This window comes from Pelmatolapia mariae, linkage group LG16_19 (genome assembly GCF_036321145.2).
Source record: "Pelmatolapia mariae isolate MD_Pm_ZW linkage group LG16_19, Pm_UMD_F_2, whole genome shotgun sequence".
NCBI classification, from domain to species: domain Eukaryota; kingdom Metazoa; phylum Chordata; class Actinopteri; order Cichliformes; family Cichlidae; genus Pelmatolapia; species Pelmatolapia mariae.
The window spans coordinates 24482995-24498653 of NC_086241.1; the positions used below are offsets into that span (position 1 = coordinate 24482995).

Consider the following 15659-nt stretch of genomic DNA (forward strand, 5'->3'; position numbering starts at 1 on the left):
GGAGGCACTAAGGCACCGCCTTCCGCCCCTCGACGCCCTCGCGGTGCCCCCCTCCTTCTGACAGGAACTTCCTACAGACCAGGTATGAATGATGCCTGAGTGGACATACAAAACTCACAAGTTCCTGGCTCTCACGGCTCCTCTGCACAGGGTTAGTTGAAGAAGGAGGGACATCGCGGGGGGCGTCGGGGGGCGGGGAACTGTGCCTCACTGCCCTCTCCTTCTCGAAGAAACCCATCTTCAACCGAGTCGAGAGAGCCAGGAACTTGTGAGGTGTGCATGTCCTGGTGAGCCTCCACCTTTTGTAGGCGGGTGCAGCCTGGACTGTATAGAGACAGACCAGACCAGCTGCACCACACAGACACTTCAAACCTCATCTGAGGACAAAAAACATATACATATTAGTCTAAACAAAGATAAAGTTAGGGTTCTTTTACAGTGTCAGAAGGAGGGAGGCACTAAGGCACCGCCTTCCGCCCCTCGACGCCCTCGCGGTGCCCCCCTCCTTCTGACAGGAACTTCCTACAGACCAGGTATGAATGATGTCTGAGTGGACATACAAAACTCACAAGTTCCTGGCTCTCACGGCTCCTGTGGACAGGGTTAGTTGAAGAAGGAGGGACATCGCGAGGGGCGTCGGGGGGCGGGGAAGTATGCCTCACTTCAAAACTCATCTGAGGACAAAAAACATACACATATTAGTCTAAAAAAAGAACAAAGATAAAGTTAGGGTTCTTTTACAATGTCAGAAGGAGGGAGGCACTAAGGCACCGCCTTCCGCCCCTCGAAGCCCTCGCGGTGCCTCCCTCCTTCTGACAGGAACTTCCTACAGACCAGGTATGAATGATGCCTGAGTGGACATACAAAACTCACAAGTTCCTGGCTCTCACGGCTCCTCTGGACAGGGTTAGTTGAAGAAGGAGGGACATCGCGAGGGGTGTCGGGGGGCAGGGAACTATGCCTCACTTCAAACCTCATCTGAGGACAAAAAACATACACATATTAGTCTAAAAACAAAAACAAAGATAAAGTTAGGGTTCTTTTACAATGTCAGAAGGAGGGAGGCACTAAGGCACCGCCTTCCGCCCCTCGACGCCCTCGCGGTGCCTCCCTCCTTCTGACAGGAACTTCCTACAGATCAGGTATGAATGATGCCTAAATGGACATACAAAACTCACAAGTTCCTGGCTCTCACGGCTCCTCTGGAAAGGGTTAGTTGAAGAAGGAGGGACATCGCGAGGGGCGTCGGGGGGCGGGGAACTGTGCCTCACTGCCCTCTCCTTCTCGAAGAAACCCATCTTCAACCGAGTCGAGAGAGCCAGGAACTTGTGAGGTGTGCATGTACTGGTGAGCCTCCACCTTTTATAGGCGGGTGCAGCCTGGACTGTACAGAGACAGACCAGACCAGCTGCACCACACAGACACTTCAAACCTCATCTGAGGACAAAAAACATATACATATTAGTCTAAAAACAAAGATAAAGTTAGGGTTCTTTTACAATGTCAGAAGGAGGGAGGCACTAAGGCACCGCCTTCCGCCCCTCGACGCCCTCGCGGTGCCCCCCTCCTTCTGACAGGAACTTCCTACAGACCAGGTATGAATGATGCCTGAGTGGACATACAAAACTCACAAGTTCCTGGCTCTCACGGCTCCTCTGCACAGGGTTAGTTGAAGAAGGAGGGACATCGCGGGGGGCGTCGGGGGGCGGGGAACTGTGCCTCACTGCCCTCTCCTTCTCGAAGAAACCCATCTTCAACCGAGTCAAGAGAACTTGTGAGGTGTGCATGTCCTGGTGAGCCTCCACCTTTTGTAGGCGGGTGCAGCCTGGACTGTATAGAGACAGACCAGACCAGCTGCACCACACAGACACTTCAAACCTCATCTGAGGACAAAAAACATATACATATTAGTCTAAACAAAGATAAAGTTAGGGTTCTTTTACAGTGTCAGAAGGAGGGAGGCACTAAGGCACCGCCTTCCGCCCCTCGACGCCCTCGCGGTGCCCCCCTCCTTCTGACAGGAACTTCCTACAGACCAGGTATGAATGATGTCTGAGTGGACATACAAAACTCACAAGTTCCTGGCTCTCACGGCTCCTGTGGACAGGGTTAGTTGAAGAAGGAGGGACATCGCGAGGGGCGTCGGGGGGCGGGGAAGTATGCCTCACTTCAAAACTCATCTGAGGACAAAAAACATACACATATTAGTCTAAAAAAAGAACAAAGATAAAGTTAGGGTTCTTTTACAATGTCAGAAGGAGGGAGGCACTAAGGCACCGCCTTCCGCCCTTCGACGCCCTCGCGGTGCCCCCCTCCTTCTGACAGGAACTTCCTACAGATCAGGTATGAATGATGCCTGAGTGGACATACAAAACTCACAAGTTCCTGGCTCTCACGGCTCCTCTGCACAGGGTTAGTTGAAGAAGGAGGGACATCGCGGGGGGCGTCGGGGGGCGGGGAACTGTGCCTCACTGCCCTCTCCTTCTCGAAGAAACCCATCTTCAACCGAGTCGAGAGAGCCAGGAACTTGTGAGGTGTGCATGTCCTGGTGAGCCTCCACCTTTTGTAGGCGGGTGCAGCCTGGACTGTATAGAGACAGACCAGACCAGCTGCACCACACAGACACTTCAAACCTCATCTGAGGACAAAAAACATATACATATTAGTCTAAACAAAGATAAAGTTAGGGTTCTTTTACAGTGTCAGAAGGAGGGAGGCACTAAGGCACCGCCTTCCGCCCCTCGACGCCCTCGCGGTGCCCCCCTCCTTCTGACAGGAACTTCCTACAGACCAGGTATGAATGATGTCTGAGTGGACATACAAAACTCACAAGTTCCTGGCTCTCACGGCTCCTGTGGACAGGGTTAGTTGAAGAAGGAGGGACATCGCGAGGGGCGTCGGGGGGCGGGGAAGTATGCCTCACTTCAAAACTCATCTGAGGACAAAAAACATACACATATTAGTCTAAAAAAAGAACAAAGATAAAGTTAGGGTTCTTTTACAATGTCAGAAGGAGGGAGGCACTAAGGCACCGCCTTCCGCCCCTCGAAGCCCTCGCGGTGCCTCCCTCCTTCTGACAGGAACTTCCTACAGACCAGGTATGAATGATGCCTGAGTGGACATACAAAACTCACAAGTTCCTGGCTCTCACGGCTCCTGTGGACAGGGTTAGTTGAAGAAGGAGGGACATCGCGAGGGGCGTCGGGGGGCGGGGAACTATGCCTCACTTCAAACCTCATCTGAGGACAAAAAACATACACATATTAGTCTAAAAACAAAAACAAAGATAAAGTTAGGGTTCTTTTACAATGTCAGAAGGAGGGAGGCACTAAGGCACCGCCTTCCGCCCCTCGACGCCCTCGCGGTGCCTCCCTCCTTCTGACAGGAACTTCCTACAGACCAGGTATGAATGATGCCTGAGTGGACATACAAAACTCACAAGTTCCTGGCTCTCACGGCTCCTCTGGACAGGGTTAGTTGAAGAAGGAGGGACATCGCGAGGGGCGTCGGGGGGCGGGGAACTATGCCTCACTTCAAACCTCATCTGAGGACAAAAAACATACACATATTAGTCTAAAAACAAAAACAAAGATAAAGTTAGGGTTCTTTTACAATGTCAGAAGGAGGGAGGCACTAAGGCACCGCCTTCCGCCCCTCGACGCCCTCGCGGTGCCCCCCTCCTTCTGACAGGAACTTCCTACAGACCAGGTATGAATGATGCCTGAGTGGACATACAAAACTCACAAGTTCCTGGCTCTCACGGCTCCTCTGCACAGGGTTAGTTGAAGAAGGAGGGACATCGCGGGGGGCGTCGGGGGGCGGGGAACTGTGCCTCACTGCCCTCTCCTTCTCGAAGAAACCCATCTTCAACCGAGTCGAGAGAGCCAGGAACTTGTGAGGTGTGCATGTCCTGGTGAGCCTCCACCTTTTGTAGGCGGGTGCAGCCTGGACTGTATAGAGACAGACCAGACCAGCTGCACCACACAGACACTTCAAACCTCATCTGAGGACAAAAAACATATACATATTAGTCTAAACAAAGATAAAGTTAGGGTTCTTTTACAGTGTCAGAAGGAGGGAGGCACTAAGGCACCGCCTTCCGCCCCTCGACGCCCTCGCGGTGCCCCCCTCCTTCTGACAGGAACTTCCTACAGACCAGGTATGAATGATGTCTGAGTGGACATACAAAACTCACAAGTTCCTGGCTCTCACGGCTCCTGTGGACAGGGTTAGTTGAAGAAGGAGGGACATCGCGAGGGGCGTCGGGGGGCGGGGAAGTATGCCTCACTTCAAAACTCATCTGAGGACAAAAAACATACACATATTAGTCTAAAAAAAGAACAAAGATAAAGTTAGGGGTCTTTTACAATGTCAGAAGGAGGGAGGCACTAAGGCACCGCCTTCCGCCCCTCGAAGCCCTCGCGGTGCCTCCCTCCTTCTGACAGGAACTTCCTACAGACCAGGTATGAATGATGCCTGAGTGGACATACAAAACTCACAAGTTCCTGGCTCTCACGGCTCCTCTGGACAGGGTTAGTTGAAGAAGGAGGGACATCGCGAGGGGTGTCGGGGGGCGGGGAACTATGCCTCACTTCAAACCTCATCTGAGGACAAAAAACATAGACATATTAGTCTAAAAACAAAAACAAAGATAAAGTTAGGGTTCTTTTACAATGTCAGAAGGAGGGAGGCACTAAGGCACCGCCTTCCGCCCCTCGACGCCCTCGCGGTGCCCCCCTCCTTCTGACAGGAACTTCCTACAGACCAGGTATGAATGATGCCTGAGTGGACATACAAAACTCACAAGTTCCTGGCTCTCACGGCTCCTCTGCACAGGGTTAGTTGAAGAAGGAGGGACATCGCGGGGGGCGTCGGGGGGCGGGGAACTGTGCCTCACTGCCCTCTCCTTCTCGAAGAAACCCATCTTCAACCGAGTCGAGAGAGCCAGGAACTTGTGAGGTGTGCATGTCCTGGTGAGCCTCCACCTTTTGTAGGCGGGTGCAGCCTGGACTGTATAGAGACAGACCAGACCAGCTGCACCACACAGACACTTCAAACCTCATCTGAGGACAAAAAACATATACATATTAGTCTAAACAAAGATAAAGTTAGGGTTCTTTTACAGTGTCAGAAGGAGGGAGGCACTAAGGCACCGCCTTCCGCCCCTCGACGCCCTCGCGGTGCCTCCCTCCTTCTGACAGGAACTTCCTACAGACCAGGTATGAATGATGTCTGAGTGGACATACAAAACTCACAAGTTCCTGGCTCTCACGGCTCCTGTGGACAGGGTTAGTTGAAGAAGGAGGGACATCGCGAGGGGCGTCGGGGGGCGGGGAAGTATGCCTCACTTCAAAACTCATCTGAGGACAAAAAACATACACATATTAGTCTAAAAAAAAGAACAAAGATAAAGTTAGGGTTCTTTTACAATGTCAGAAGGAGGGAGGCACTAAGGCACCGCCTTCCGCCCCTCGAAGCCCTCGCGGTGCCCCCCTCCTTCTGACAGGAACTTCCTACAGACCAGGTATGAATGATGCCTGAGTGGACATACAAAACTCACAAGTTCCTGGCTCTCACGGCTCCTCTGGACAGGGTTAGTTGAAGAAGGAGGGACATCGCGAGGGGCGTCGGGGGGCGGGGAACTATGCCTCACTTCAAACCTCATCTGAGGACAAAAAACATACACATATTAGTCTAAAAACAAAAACAAAGATAAAGTTAGGGTTCTTTTACAATGTCAGAAGGAGGGAGGCACTAAGGCACCGCCTTCTGCCCCTCGACGCCCTCGCGGTGCCCCCCTCCTTCTGACAGGAACTTCCTACAGACCAGGTATGAATGATGCCTGAGTGGACATACAAAACTCACAAGTTCCTGGCTCTCACGGCTCCTCTGCACAGGGTTAGTTGAAGAAGGAGGGACATCGCGGGGGGCGTCGGGGGGCGGGGAACTGTGCCTCACTGCCCTCTCCTTCTCGAAGAAACCCATCTTCAACCGAGTCGAGAGAGCCAGGAACTTGTGAGGTGTGCATGTCCTGGTGAGCCTCCACCTTTTGTAGGCGGGTGCAGCCTGGACTGTATAGAGACAGACCAGACCAGCTGCACCACACAGACACTTCAAACCTCATCTGAGGACAAAAAACATATACATATTAGTCTAAACAAAGATAAAGTTAGGGTTCTTTTACAGTGTCAGAAGGAGGGAGGCACTAAGGCACCGCCTTCCGCCCCTCGACGCCCTCGCGGTGCCCCCCTCCTTCTGACAGGAACTTCCTACAGACCAGGTATGAATGATGTCTGAGTGGACATACAAAACTCACAAGTTCCTGGCTCTCACGGCTCCTGTGGACAGGGTTAGTTGAAGAAGGAGGGACATCGCGAGGGGCGTCGGGGGGCGGGGAAGTATGCCTCACTTCAAAACTCATCTGAGGACAAAAAACATACACATATTAGTCTAAAAAAAAGAACAAAGATAAAGTTAGGGTTCTTTTACAATGTCAGAAGGAGGGAGGCACTAAGGCACCGCCTTCCGCCCCTCGAAGCCCTCGCGGTGCCTCCCTCCTTCTGACAGGAACTTCCTACAGACCAGGTATGAAAGATGCCTGAGTGGACATAGAAAACTCACAAGTTCCTGGCTCTCACGGCTCCTCTGGACAGGGTTAGTTGAAGAAGGAGGGACATCGCGAGGGGCGTCGGGGGGCGGGGAACTATGCCTCACTTCAAACCTCATCTGAGGACAAAAAACATACACATATTAGTCTAAAAACAAAAACAAAGATAAAGTTAGGGTTCTTTTACAATGTCAGAAGGAGGGAGGCACTAAGGCACCGCCTTCCGCCCCTCGACGCCCTCGCGGTGCCCCCCTCCTTCTGACAGGAACTTCCTACAGACCAGGTATGAATGATGCCTGAGTGGACATACAAAACTCACAAGTTCCTGGCTCTCACGGCTCCTCTGCACAGGGTTAGTTGAAGAAGGAGGGACATCGCGGGGGGCGTCGGGGGGCGGGGAACTGTGCCTCACTGCCCTCTCCTTCTCGAAGAAACCCATCTTCAACCGAGTCGAGAGAGCCAGGAACTTGTGAGGTGTGCATGTCCTGGTGAGCCTCCACCTTTTGTAGGCGGGTGCAGCCTGGACTGTATAGAGACAGACCAGACCAGCTGCACCACACAGACACTTCAAACCTCATCTGAGGACAAAAAACATATACATATTAGTCTAAACAAAGATAAAGTTAGGGTTCTTTTACAGTGTCAGAAGGAGGGAGGCACTAAGGCACCGCCTTCCGCCCCTCGACGCCCTCGCGGTGCCCCCCTCCTTCTGACAGGAACTTCCTACAGACCAGGTATGAATGATGTCTGAGTGGACATACAAAACTCACAAGTTCCTGGCTCTCACGGCTCCTGTGGACAGGGTTAGTTGAAGAAGGAGGGACATCGCGAGGGGCGTCGGGGGGCGGGGAAGTATGCCTCACTTCAAAACTCATCTGAGGACAAAAAACATACACATATTAGTCTAAAAAAAGAACAAAGATAAAGTTAGGGTTCTTTTACAATGTCAGAAGGAGGGAGGCACTAAGGCACCGCCTTCCGCCCCTCGAAGCCCTCGCGGTGCCTCCCTCCTTCTGACAGGAACTTCCTACAGACCAGGTATGAATGATGCCTGAGTGGACATACAAAACTCACAAGTTCCTGGCTCTCACGGCTCCTCTGGACAGGGTTAGTTGAAGAAGGAGGGACATCGCGAGGGTGTCGGGGGGCGGGGAACTATGCCTCACTTCAAACCTCATCTGAGGACAAAAAACATACACATATTAGTCTAAAAACAAAAACAAAGATAAAGTTAGGGTTCTTTTACAATGTCAGAAGGAGGGAGGCACTAAGGCACCGCCTTCCGCCCCTCGACGCCCTCGCGGTGCCCCCCTCCTTCTGACAGGAACTTCCTACAGACCAGGTATGAATGATGCCTGAGTGGACATACAAAACTCACAATTTCCTGGCTCTCACGGCTCCTCTGGAAAGGGTTAGTTGAAGAAGGAGGGACATCGCGGGGGGCGTCGGGGGGCGGGGAACTGTGCCTCACTGCCCTCTCCTTCTCGAAGAAACCCATCTTCAACCGAGTCGAGAGAGCCAGGAACTTGTGAGGTGTGCATGTCCTGGTGAGCCTCCACCTTTTGTAGGCGGGTGCAGCCTGGACTGTATAGAGACAGACCAGACCAGCTGCACCACACAGACACTTCAAACCTCATCTGAGGACAAAAAACATATACATATTAGTCTAAACAAAGATAAAGTTAGGGTTCTTTTACAGTGTCAGAAGGAGGGAGGCACTAAGGCACCGCCTTCCGCCCCTCGACGCCCTCGCGGTGCCTCCCTCCTTCTGACAGGAACTTCCTACAGACCAGGTATGAATGATGTCTGAGTGGACATACAAAACTCACAAGTTCCTGGCTCTCACGGCTCCTGTGGACAGGGTTAGTTGAAGAAGGAGGGACATCGCGAGGGGCGTCGGGGGGCGGGGAAGTATGCCTCACTTCAAAACTCATCTGAGGACAAAAAACATATACATATTAGTCTAAAAACAAAAACAAAGATAAAGTTAGGGTTCTTTTACAATGTCAGAAGGAGGGAGGCACTAAGGCACCGCCTTCCGCCCCTCGAAGCCCTCGCGGTGCCTCCCTCCTTCTGACAGGAACTTCCTACAGACCAGGTATGAATGATGCCTGAGTGGACATACAAAACTCACAAGTTCCTGGCTCTCACGGCTCCTCTGGACAGGGTTAGTTGAAGAAGGAGGGACATCGCGAGGGGCGTCGGGGGGCGGGGAACTATGCCTCACTTCAAACCTCATCTGAGGACAAAAAACATACACATATTAGTCTAAAAACAAAAACAAAGATAAAGTTAGGGTTCTTTTACAATGTCAGAAGGAGGGAGGCACTAAGGCACCGCCTTCCGCCCCTCGACGCCCTCGCGGTGCCTCCCTCCTTCTGACAGGAACTTCCTACAGATCAGGTATGAATGATGCCTAAATGGACATACAAAACTCACAAGTTCCTGGCTCTCACGGCTCCTCTGGAAAGGGTTAGTTGAAGAAGGAGGGACATCGCGAGGGGCGTCGGGGGGCGGGGAACTGTGCCTCACTGCCCTCTCCTTCTCGAAGAAACCCATCTTCAACCGAGTCGAGAGAGCCAGGAACTTGTGAGGTGTGCATGTCCTGGTGAGCCTCCACCTTTTATAGGCGGGTGCAGCCTGGACTGTATAGAGACAGACCAGACCAGCTGCACCACACAGACACTTCAAACCTCATCTGAGGACAAAAAACATATACATATTAGTCTAAAAACAAAGATAAAGTTAGGGTTCTTTTACAATGTCAGAAGGAGGGAGGCACTAAGGCACCGCCTTCCGCCCCTCGACGCCCTCGCGGTGCCCCCCTCCTTCTGACAGGAACTTCCTACAGACCAGTTATGAATGATGCCTGAGTGGACATACAAAACTCACAAGTTCCTGGCTCTCACGGCTCCTCTGCACAGGGTTAGTTGAAGAAGGAGGGACATCGCGAGGGGCGTCGGGGGGCGGGGAACTGTGCCTCACTGCCCTCTCCTTCTCGAAGAAACCCATCTTCAACCGAGTCGAGAGAGCCAGGAACTTGTGAGGTGTGCATGTCCTGGTGAGCCTCCACCTTTTGTAGGCGGGTGCAGCCTGGACTGTATAGAGACAGACCAGACCAGCTGCACCACACAGACACTTCAAACCTCATCTGAGGACAAAAAACATATACATATTAGTCTAAACAAAGATAAAGTTAGGGTTCTTTTACAGTGTCAGAAGGAGGGAGGCACTAAGGCACCGCCTTCCGCCCCTCGACGCCCTCGCGGTGCCCCCCTCCTTCTGACAGGAACTTCCTACAGACCAGGTATGAATGATGTCTGAGTGGACATACAAAACTCACAAGTTCCTGGCTCTCACGGCTCCTGTGGACAGGGTTAGTTGAAGAAGGAGGGACATCGCGAGGGGCGTCGGGGGGCGGGGAACTGTGCCTCACTGCCCTCTCCTTCTCGAAGAAACCCATCTTCAACCGAGTCGAGAGAGCCAGGAACTTGTGAGGTGTGCATGTCCTGGTGAGCCTCCACCTTTTATAGGCGGGTGCAGCCTGGACTGTATAGAGACAGACCAGACCAGCTGCACCACACAGACACTTCAAACCTCATCTGAGGACAAAAAACATACACATATTAGTCTAAAAACAAAAACAAAGATAAAGTTAGGGTTCTTTTACAATGTCAGAAGGAGGGAGGCACTAAGGCACCGCCTTCCGCCCCTCGACGCCCTCGCGGTGCCTCCCTCCTTCTGACAGGAACTTCCTACAGATCAGGTATGAATGATGCCTAAATGGACATACAAAACTCACAAGTTCCTGGCTCTCACGGCTCCTCTGGAAAGGGTTAGTTGAAGAAGGAGGGACATCGCGAGGGGCGTCGGGGGGCGGGGAACTGTGCCTCACTGCCCTCTCCTTCTCGAAGAAACCCATCTTCAACCGAGTCGAGAGAGCCAGGAACTTGTGAGGTGTGCATGTCCTGGTGAGCCTCCACCTTTTATAGGCGGGTGCAGCCTGGACTGTATAGAGACAGACCAGACCAGCTGCACCACACAGACACTTCAAACCTCATCTGAGGACAAAAAACATATACATATTAGTCTAAAAACAAAGATAAAGTTAGGGTTCTTTTACAGTGTCAGAAGGAGGGAGGCACTAAGGCACCGCCTTCCGCCCCTCGACGCCCTCGCGGTGCCTCCCTCCTTCTGACAGGAACTTCCTACAGACCAGGTATGAATGATGTCTGAGTGGACATACAAAACTCACAAGTTCCTGGCTCTCACGGCTCCTGTGGACAGGGTTAGTTGAAGAAGGAGGGACATCGCGAGGGGCGTCGGGGGGCGGGGAAGTATGCCTCACTTCAAAACTCATCTGAGGACAAAAAACATACACATATTAGTCTAAAAAAAGAACAAAGATAAAGTTAGGGTTCTTTTACAATGTCAGAAGGAGGGAGGCACTAAGGCACCGCCTTCCGCCCCTCGACGCCCTCGCGGTGCCCCCCTCCTTCTGACAGGAACTTCCTACAGACCAGGTATGAATGATGCCTGAGTGGACATACAAAACTCACAAGTTCCTGGCTCTCACGGCTCCTCTGCACAGGGTTAGTTGAAGAAGGAGGGACATCGCGGGGGGCGTCGGGGGGCGGGGAACTGTGCCTCACTGCCCTCTCCTTCTCGAAGAAACCCATCTTCAACCGAGTCGAGAGAGCCAGGAACTTGTGAGGTGTGCATGTCCTGGTGAGCCTCCACCTTTTGTAGGCGGGTGCAGCCTGGACTGTATAGAGACAGACCAGACCAGCTGCACCACACAGACACTTCAAACCTCATCTGAGGACAAAAAACATATACATATTAGTCTAAACAAAGATAAAGTTAGGGTTCTTTTACAGTGTCAGAAGGAGGGAGGCACTAAGGCACCGCCTTCCGCCCCTCGACGCCCTCGCGGTGCCCCCCTCCTTCTGACAGGAACTTCCTACAGACCAGGTATGAATGATGTCTGAGTGGACATACAAAACTCACAAGTTCCTGGCTCTCACGGCTCCTGTGGACAGGGTTAGTTGAAGAAGGAGGGACATCGCGAGGGGCGTCGGGGGGCGGGGAAGTATGCCTCACTTCAAAACTCATCTGAGGACAAAAAACATACACATATTAGTCTAAAAACAAAAACAAAGATAAAGTTAGGGTTCTTTTACAATGTCAGAAGGAGGGAGGCACTAAGGCACCGCCTTCCGCCCCTCGACGCCCTCGCGGTGCCTCCCTCCTTCTGACAGGAACTTCCTACAGACCAGGTATGAATGATGCCTGAGTGGACATACAAAACTCACAAGTTCCTGGCTCTCACGGCTCCTCTGGACGGGGTTAGTTGAAGAAGGAGGGACATCGCGAGGGGCGTCGGGGGGCGGGGAACTATGCCTCACTTCAAACCTCATCTGAGGACAAAAAACATACACATATTAGTCTAAAAACAAAAACAAAGATAAAGTTAGGGTTCTTTTACAATGTCAGAAGGAGGGAGGCACTAAGGCACCGCCTTCCGCCCCTCGACGCCCTCGCGGTGCCTCCCTCCTTCTGACAGGAACTTCCTACAGACCAGGTATGAATGATGTCTGAGTGGACATACAAAACTCACAAGTTCCTGGCTCTCACGGCTCCTCTGCACAGGGTTAGTTGAAGAAGGAGGGACATCGCGAGGGGCGTCGGGGGGCGGGGAACTGTGCCTCACTGCCCTCTCCTTCTCGAAGAAACCCATCTTCAACCGAGTCGAGAGAGCCAGGAACTTGTGAGGTGTGCATGTCCTGGTGAGCCTCCACCTTTTGTAGGCGGGTGCAGCCTGGACTGTATAGAGACAGACCAGACCAGCTGCACCACACAGACACTTCAAACCTCATCTGAGGACAAAAAACATATACATATTAGTCTAAACAAAGATAAAGTTAGGGTTCTTTTACAGTGTCAGAAGGAGGGAGGCACTAAGGCACCGCCTTCCGCCCCTCGACGCCCTCGCGGTGCCCCCCTCCTTCTGACAGGAACTTCCTACAGACCAGGTATGAATGATGCCTAAATGGACATACAAAACTCACAAGTTCCTGGCTCTCACGGCTCCTCTGGAAAGGGTTAGTTGAAGAAGGAGGGACATCGCGAGGGGCGTCGGGGGGCGGGGAACTGTGCCTCACTGCCCTCTCCTTCTCGAAGAAACCCATCTTCAACCGAGTCGAGAGAGCCAGGAACTTGTGAGGTGTGCATGTCCTGGTGAGCCTCCACCTTTTATAGGCGGGTGCAGCCTGGACTGTATAGAGACAGACCAGACCAGCTGCACCACACAGACACTTCAAACCTCATCTGAGGACAAAAAACATATACATATTAGTCTAAACAAAGATAAAGTTAGGGTTCTTTTACAGTGTCAGAAGGAGGGAGGCACTAAGGCACCGCCTTCCGCCCCTCGACGCCCTCGCGGTGCCTCCCTCCTTCTGACAGGAACTTCCTACAGACCAGGTATGAATGATGTCTGAGTGGACATACAAAACTCACAAGTTCCTGGCTCTCACGGCTCCTGTGGACAGGGTTAGTTGAAGAAGGAGGGACATCGCGAGGGGCGTCGGGGGGCGGGGAAGTATGCCTCACTTCAAAACTCATCTGAGGACAAAAAACATACACATATTAGTCTAAAAAAAGAACAAAGATAAAGTTAGGGTTCTTTTACAATGTCAGAAGGAGGGAGGCACTAAGGCACCGCCTTCCGCCCCTCGACGCCCTCGCGGTGCCCCCCTCCTTCTGACAGGAACTTCCTACAGACCAGGTATGAATGATGCCTGAGTGGACATACAAAACTCACAAGTTCCTGGCTCTCACGGCTCCTCTGGACAGGGTTAGTTGAAGAAGGAGGGACATCGCGAGGGGCGTCGGGAACTGTGCCTCACTGCTCTCTCCTTCTCGAAGAAACCCATCTTCAACCGAGTCGAGAGAGCCAGTCCAGGGTGCGTGAGCGTCAATTTCACTCGTATATATGACCTCCTACCACAAAAAGTGATAACATCACAGGCTTTGGATGCAGGTGGGGACATGCAAATGTGTGAAACAGAAAAAACAATAAATACCATCACTCACACAGACACATTCTCAAAACAACAGAAGAGAAACAAAGAGAAAGAAAAAGTGGTTATCAAGCACCTCATCTGAGGAAAGAAACTACAAGAACAGCACAAAAAGAGAGCAAACTAACCTTAGAAACATGCAGGTAGCCAGTTCAGGCTGTGTGAGTGTCAATTTCACTCCTATATATGACCTCCTATCACAGAATGTGTTACTGTGACATCACACACACTTTGTGCTTTGAAGTGTGATGACTGGATACAGGTGGGGATTGGCAACTGTTTGAAAGACAGAAAACAATAAATACCATCACTCACATAGACATACTCACAACAACAGAAGAGAAACAAAAAGAGAGAAAAAATGGTTATCAAGCACACGAGGAAATTAAATATATATACGTACATATAAATGTATATATAATATATGTACACATACACACACACACATATATTTTCAAACCTCAAGGACAAAAACCTGAGGACAAAAACTACAAGAACAATATAAAAATGGAGAAAACTAACCTTAGAAACATGCAGGGTGACAGGAGGACAGGCAGACAGTTCAGGCTGTGTGAATGTCAATTCCACTCATATATAAGACCTCCTTCCACAAAATGTGATGACATCACTGTGACATCACAGGCTTTGTGGCTCGAAGTGTGATGACTGGATACAGGTGGGGATTGGCAACTGTTTGAAAGACAGAAAACAATAAATACCATCACTCACACAGACACACACTCACAACAACAGAAGAGAAACAAAGAGAGAGGAAAAGTGGTTATCAAGCACCTCATCTGAGGACAAAAACTACAATGAGAAAACTAAACTTAGAAACTTTTAGGGTGACCGGAGATGGCAGCACTGCACAGGTGAGGATAGGCAGCTGTTTGAAACAGACAAAACAATATGCACAAACACTGACACAGACACACACACTCAAAACAGCAGAAGAGAAAGAAAGAGAGAGGGAAAAGGTGATTGTTGAGCTCAAGAACAACATAAAAACGGAGAAAACTAACCTTAGAAACATGCAGGGTTACAGGAGACGGCAGCACTGCAGACATGAGGACAGGCAGCCAGTTCAGGCTGTGTGAGTGTCAATTTCACTCCTATCTACACTCTAGGAAATTCCTACAGAGCATGTATGAATAATGCCTGAGTGGACATATAAATCTCACAAGTTCCTGGCTCTTGCAGCTCCTCTGCAGAGGATTTTTGAAGAAGGGTAACCTCCCAGTATCCCCAGAGGATGGGCGACTGTTCCTCACTGCCCTCCCCTCTCAGAGAAACCCTTCTACAGAGCAGTCAAGAGAGTCAGAAACTTGTGAGTTGTTTATGTCCTGGTGAGCCTCCACCTTTTACAGGAGGGTGACAGACCAGGCTGCACCACACAGACATTTCACACCTCATCTGAGGAGACAAAAACCACAAGAACAACATAAAAATTGAGAAAACTAACCTTAGAAACATGCAGGGTTACAGGAGACGGCAACACTGCAGACGTGAGGACAGGCAGCCAGTTCATGCTGTGCGAGTGTCAATTTCACTCCTATATATGACCTCCTATCGCAGAATGCGTTACTGTGATAACACACGCTTTGTGCTTTGAAGTGTGGTGATTGGTGATGTCATTGAACGGCCTGTGATCTTACGTCCACACTAGCCCGGATAAATTTGAAAAAGGCGTTTTCGTCTGAAACGCTCGGTGTCCAGACTATCGTTTTCAGAGTTGGGCGTCCACATTGAAACTGCCGAGAACGCTTACGTTCCAGTACTGCGCATGCGTGAAACGCAAGCTGATTCGACCTGCCTCATTTCTGTCTGCCGTTTATTTACTTTCCGGTGTTGTGCCAAAAAGTGATCGCCGGCAAAAAAACTGATTTCCAATGTTTCCGTGTATTTTTTATGTGTAATATCTTTACGTATGTTGTTAAATAGACTTCGGTGAACAGCGTTTACAAATG

At 51.0% G+C, this 15659-nt stretch overlaps 2 protein-coding genes across 2 annotated transcripts; both read right to left on the reverse strand.

Moving 5' to 3' along the window:
- Positions 1 to 152: 152 nt before the first annotated feature.
- LOC134644483 (histone-lysine N-methyltransferase 2D-like) lies at positions 153 to 7466 on the reverse strand. The gene is made up of 15 exons (XM_063497567.1): positions 7378 to 7466; positions 6927 to 7185; positions 6622 to 6726; positions 6308 to 6421; positions 5561 to 5665; positions 5247 to 5360; positions 4500 to 4604; positions 4187 to 4300; positions 3440 to 3544; positions 2831 to 2935; positions 2076 to 2180; positions 1632 to 1883; positions 865 to 978; positions 570 to 674; positions 153 to 377 (listed from the first exon to the last, which is right to left on the reverse strand). Exons 2-15 carry the CDS (start codon positions 7044 to 7046, stop codon positions 153 to 155), a joined length of 1788 nt encoding a protein of 595 aa, XP_063353637.1. The 5' UTR covers positions 7047 to 7185; positions 7378 to 7466.
- Positions 7467 to 8019: 553 nt separating this feature from the next.
- LOC135933833 (histone-lysine N-methyltransferase 2D-like) lies at positions 8020 to 9619 on the reverse strand. Its single transcript, XM_065472062.1, has 5 exons — positions 9500 to 9619; positions 9047 to 9166; positions 8742 to 8846; positions 8437 to 8541; positions 8020 to 8244 (listed from the first exon to the last, which is right to left on the reverse strand). Exons 1-5 carry the CDS (start codon positions 9617 to 9619, stop codon positions 8020 to 8022), a joined length of 675 nt encoding a protein of 224 aa, XP_065328134.1.
- Between the last annotated feature and the right edge of the window lie 6040 nt (positions 9620 to 15659).

What these genes read in the sequence shown, in the direction of transcription:
- LOC134644483 (XM_063497567.1), bottom strand. Translation starts at nt 7,046, where the DNA reads ATGGGTTTCTTCGAGAAGGAGAGGGCAGTGAGGCACAGTTCCCCGCCC. An exon ending in GCCGTGAGAGCCAGGAACTT is followed by an intron (nt 2,936 to 3,439) that starts GTGAGTTTTGTA and finishes TTTTGTCCTCAG; the next exon opens with ATGAGTTTTGAAGTGAGGCA. An exon ending in GCCGTGAGAGCCAGGAACTT is followed by an intron (nt 378 to 569) that starts GTGAGTTTTGTA and finishes TTTTGTCCTCAG; the next exon opens with ATGAGGTTTGAAGTGTCTGT.
- LOC135933833 (XM_065472062.1), bottom strand. Translation starts at nt 9,619, where the DNA reads ATGGGTTTCTTCGAGAAGGAGAGGGCAGTGAGGCACAGTTCCCCGCCC. An exon ending in GCCGTGAGAGCCAGGAACTT is followed by an intron (nt 9,167 to 9,499) that starts GTGAGTTTTGTA and finishes ACTCGGTTGAAG; the next exon opens with ATGGGTTTCTTCGAGAAGGA. An exon ending in GCCGTGAGAGCCAGGAACTT is followed by an intron (nt 8,847 to 9,046) that starts GTGAGTTTTGTA and finishes TTTTGTCCTCAG; the next exon opens with ATGAGGTTTGAAGTGAGGCA.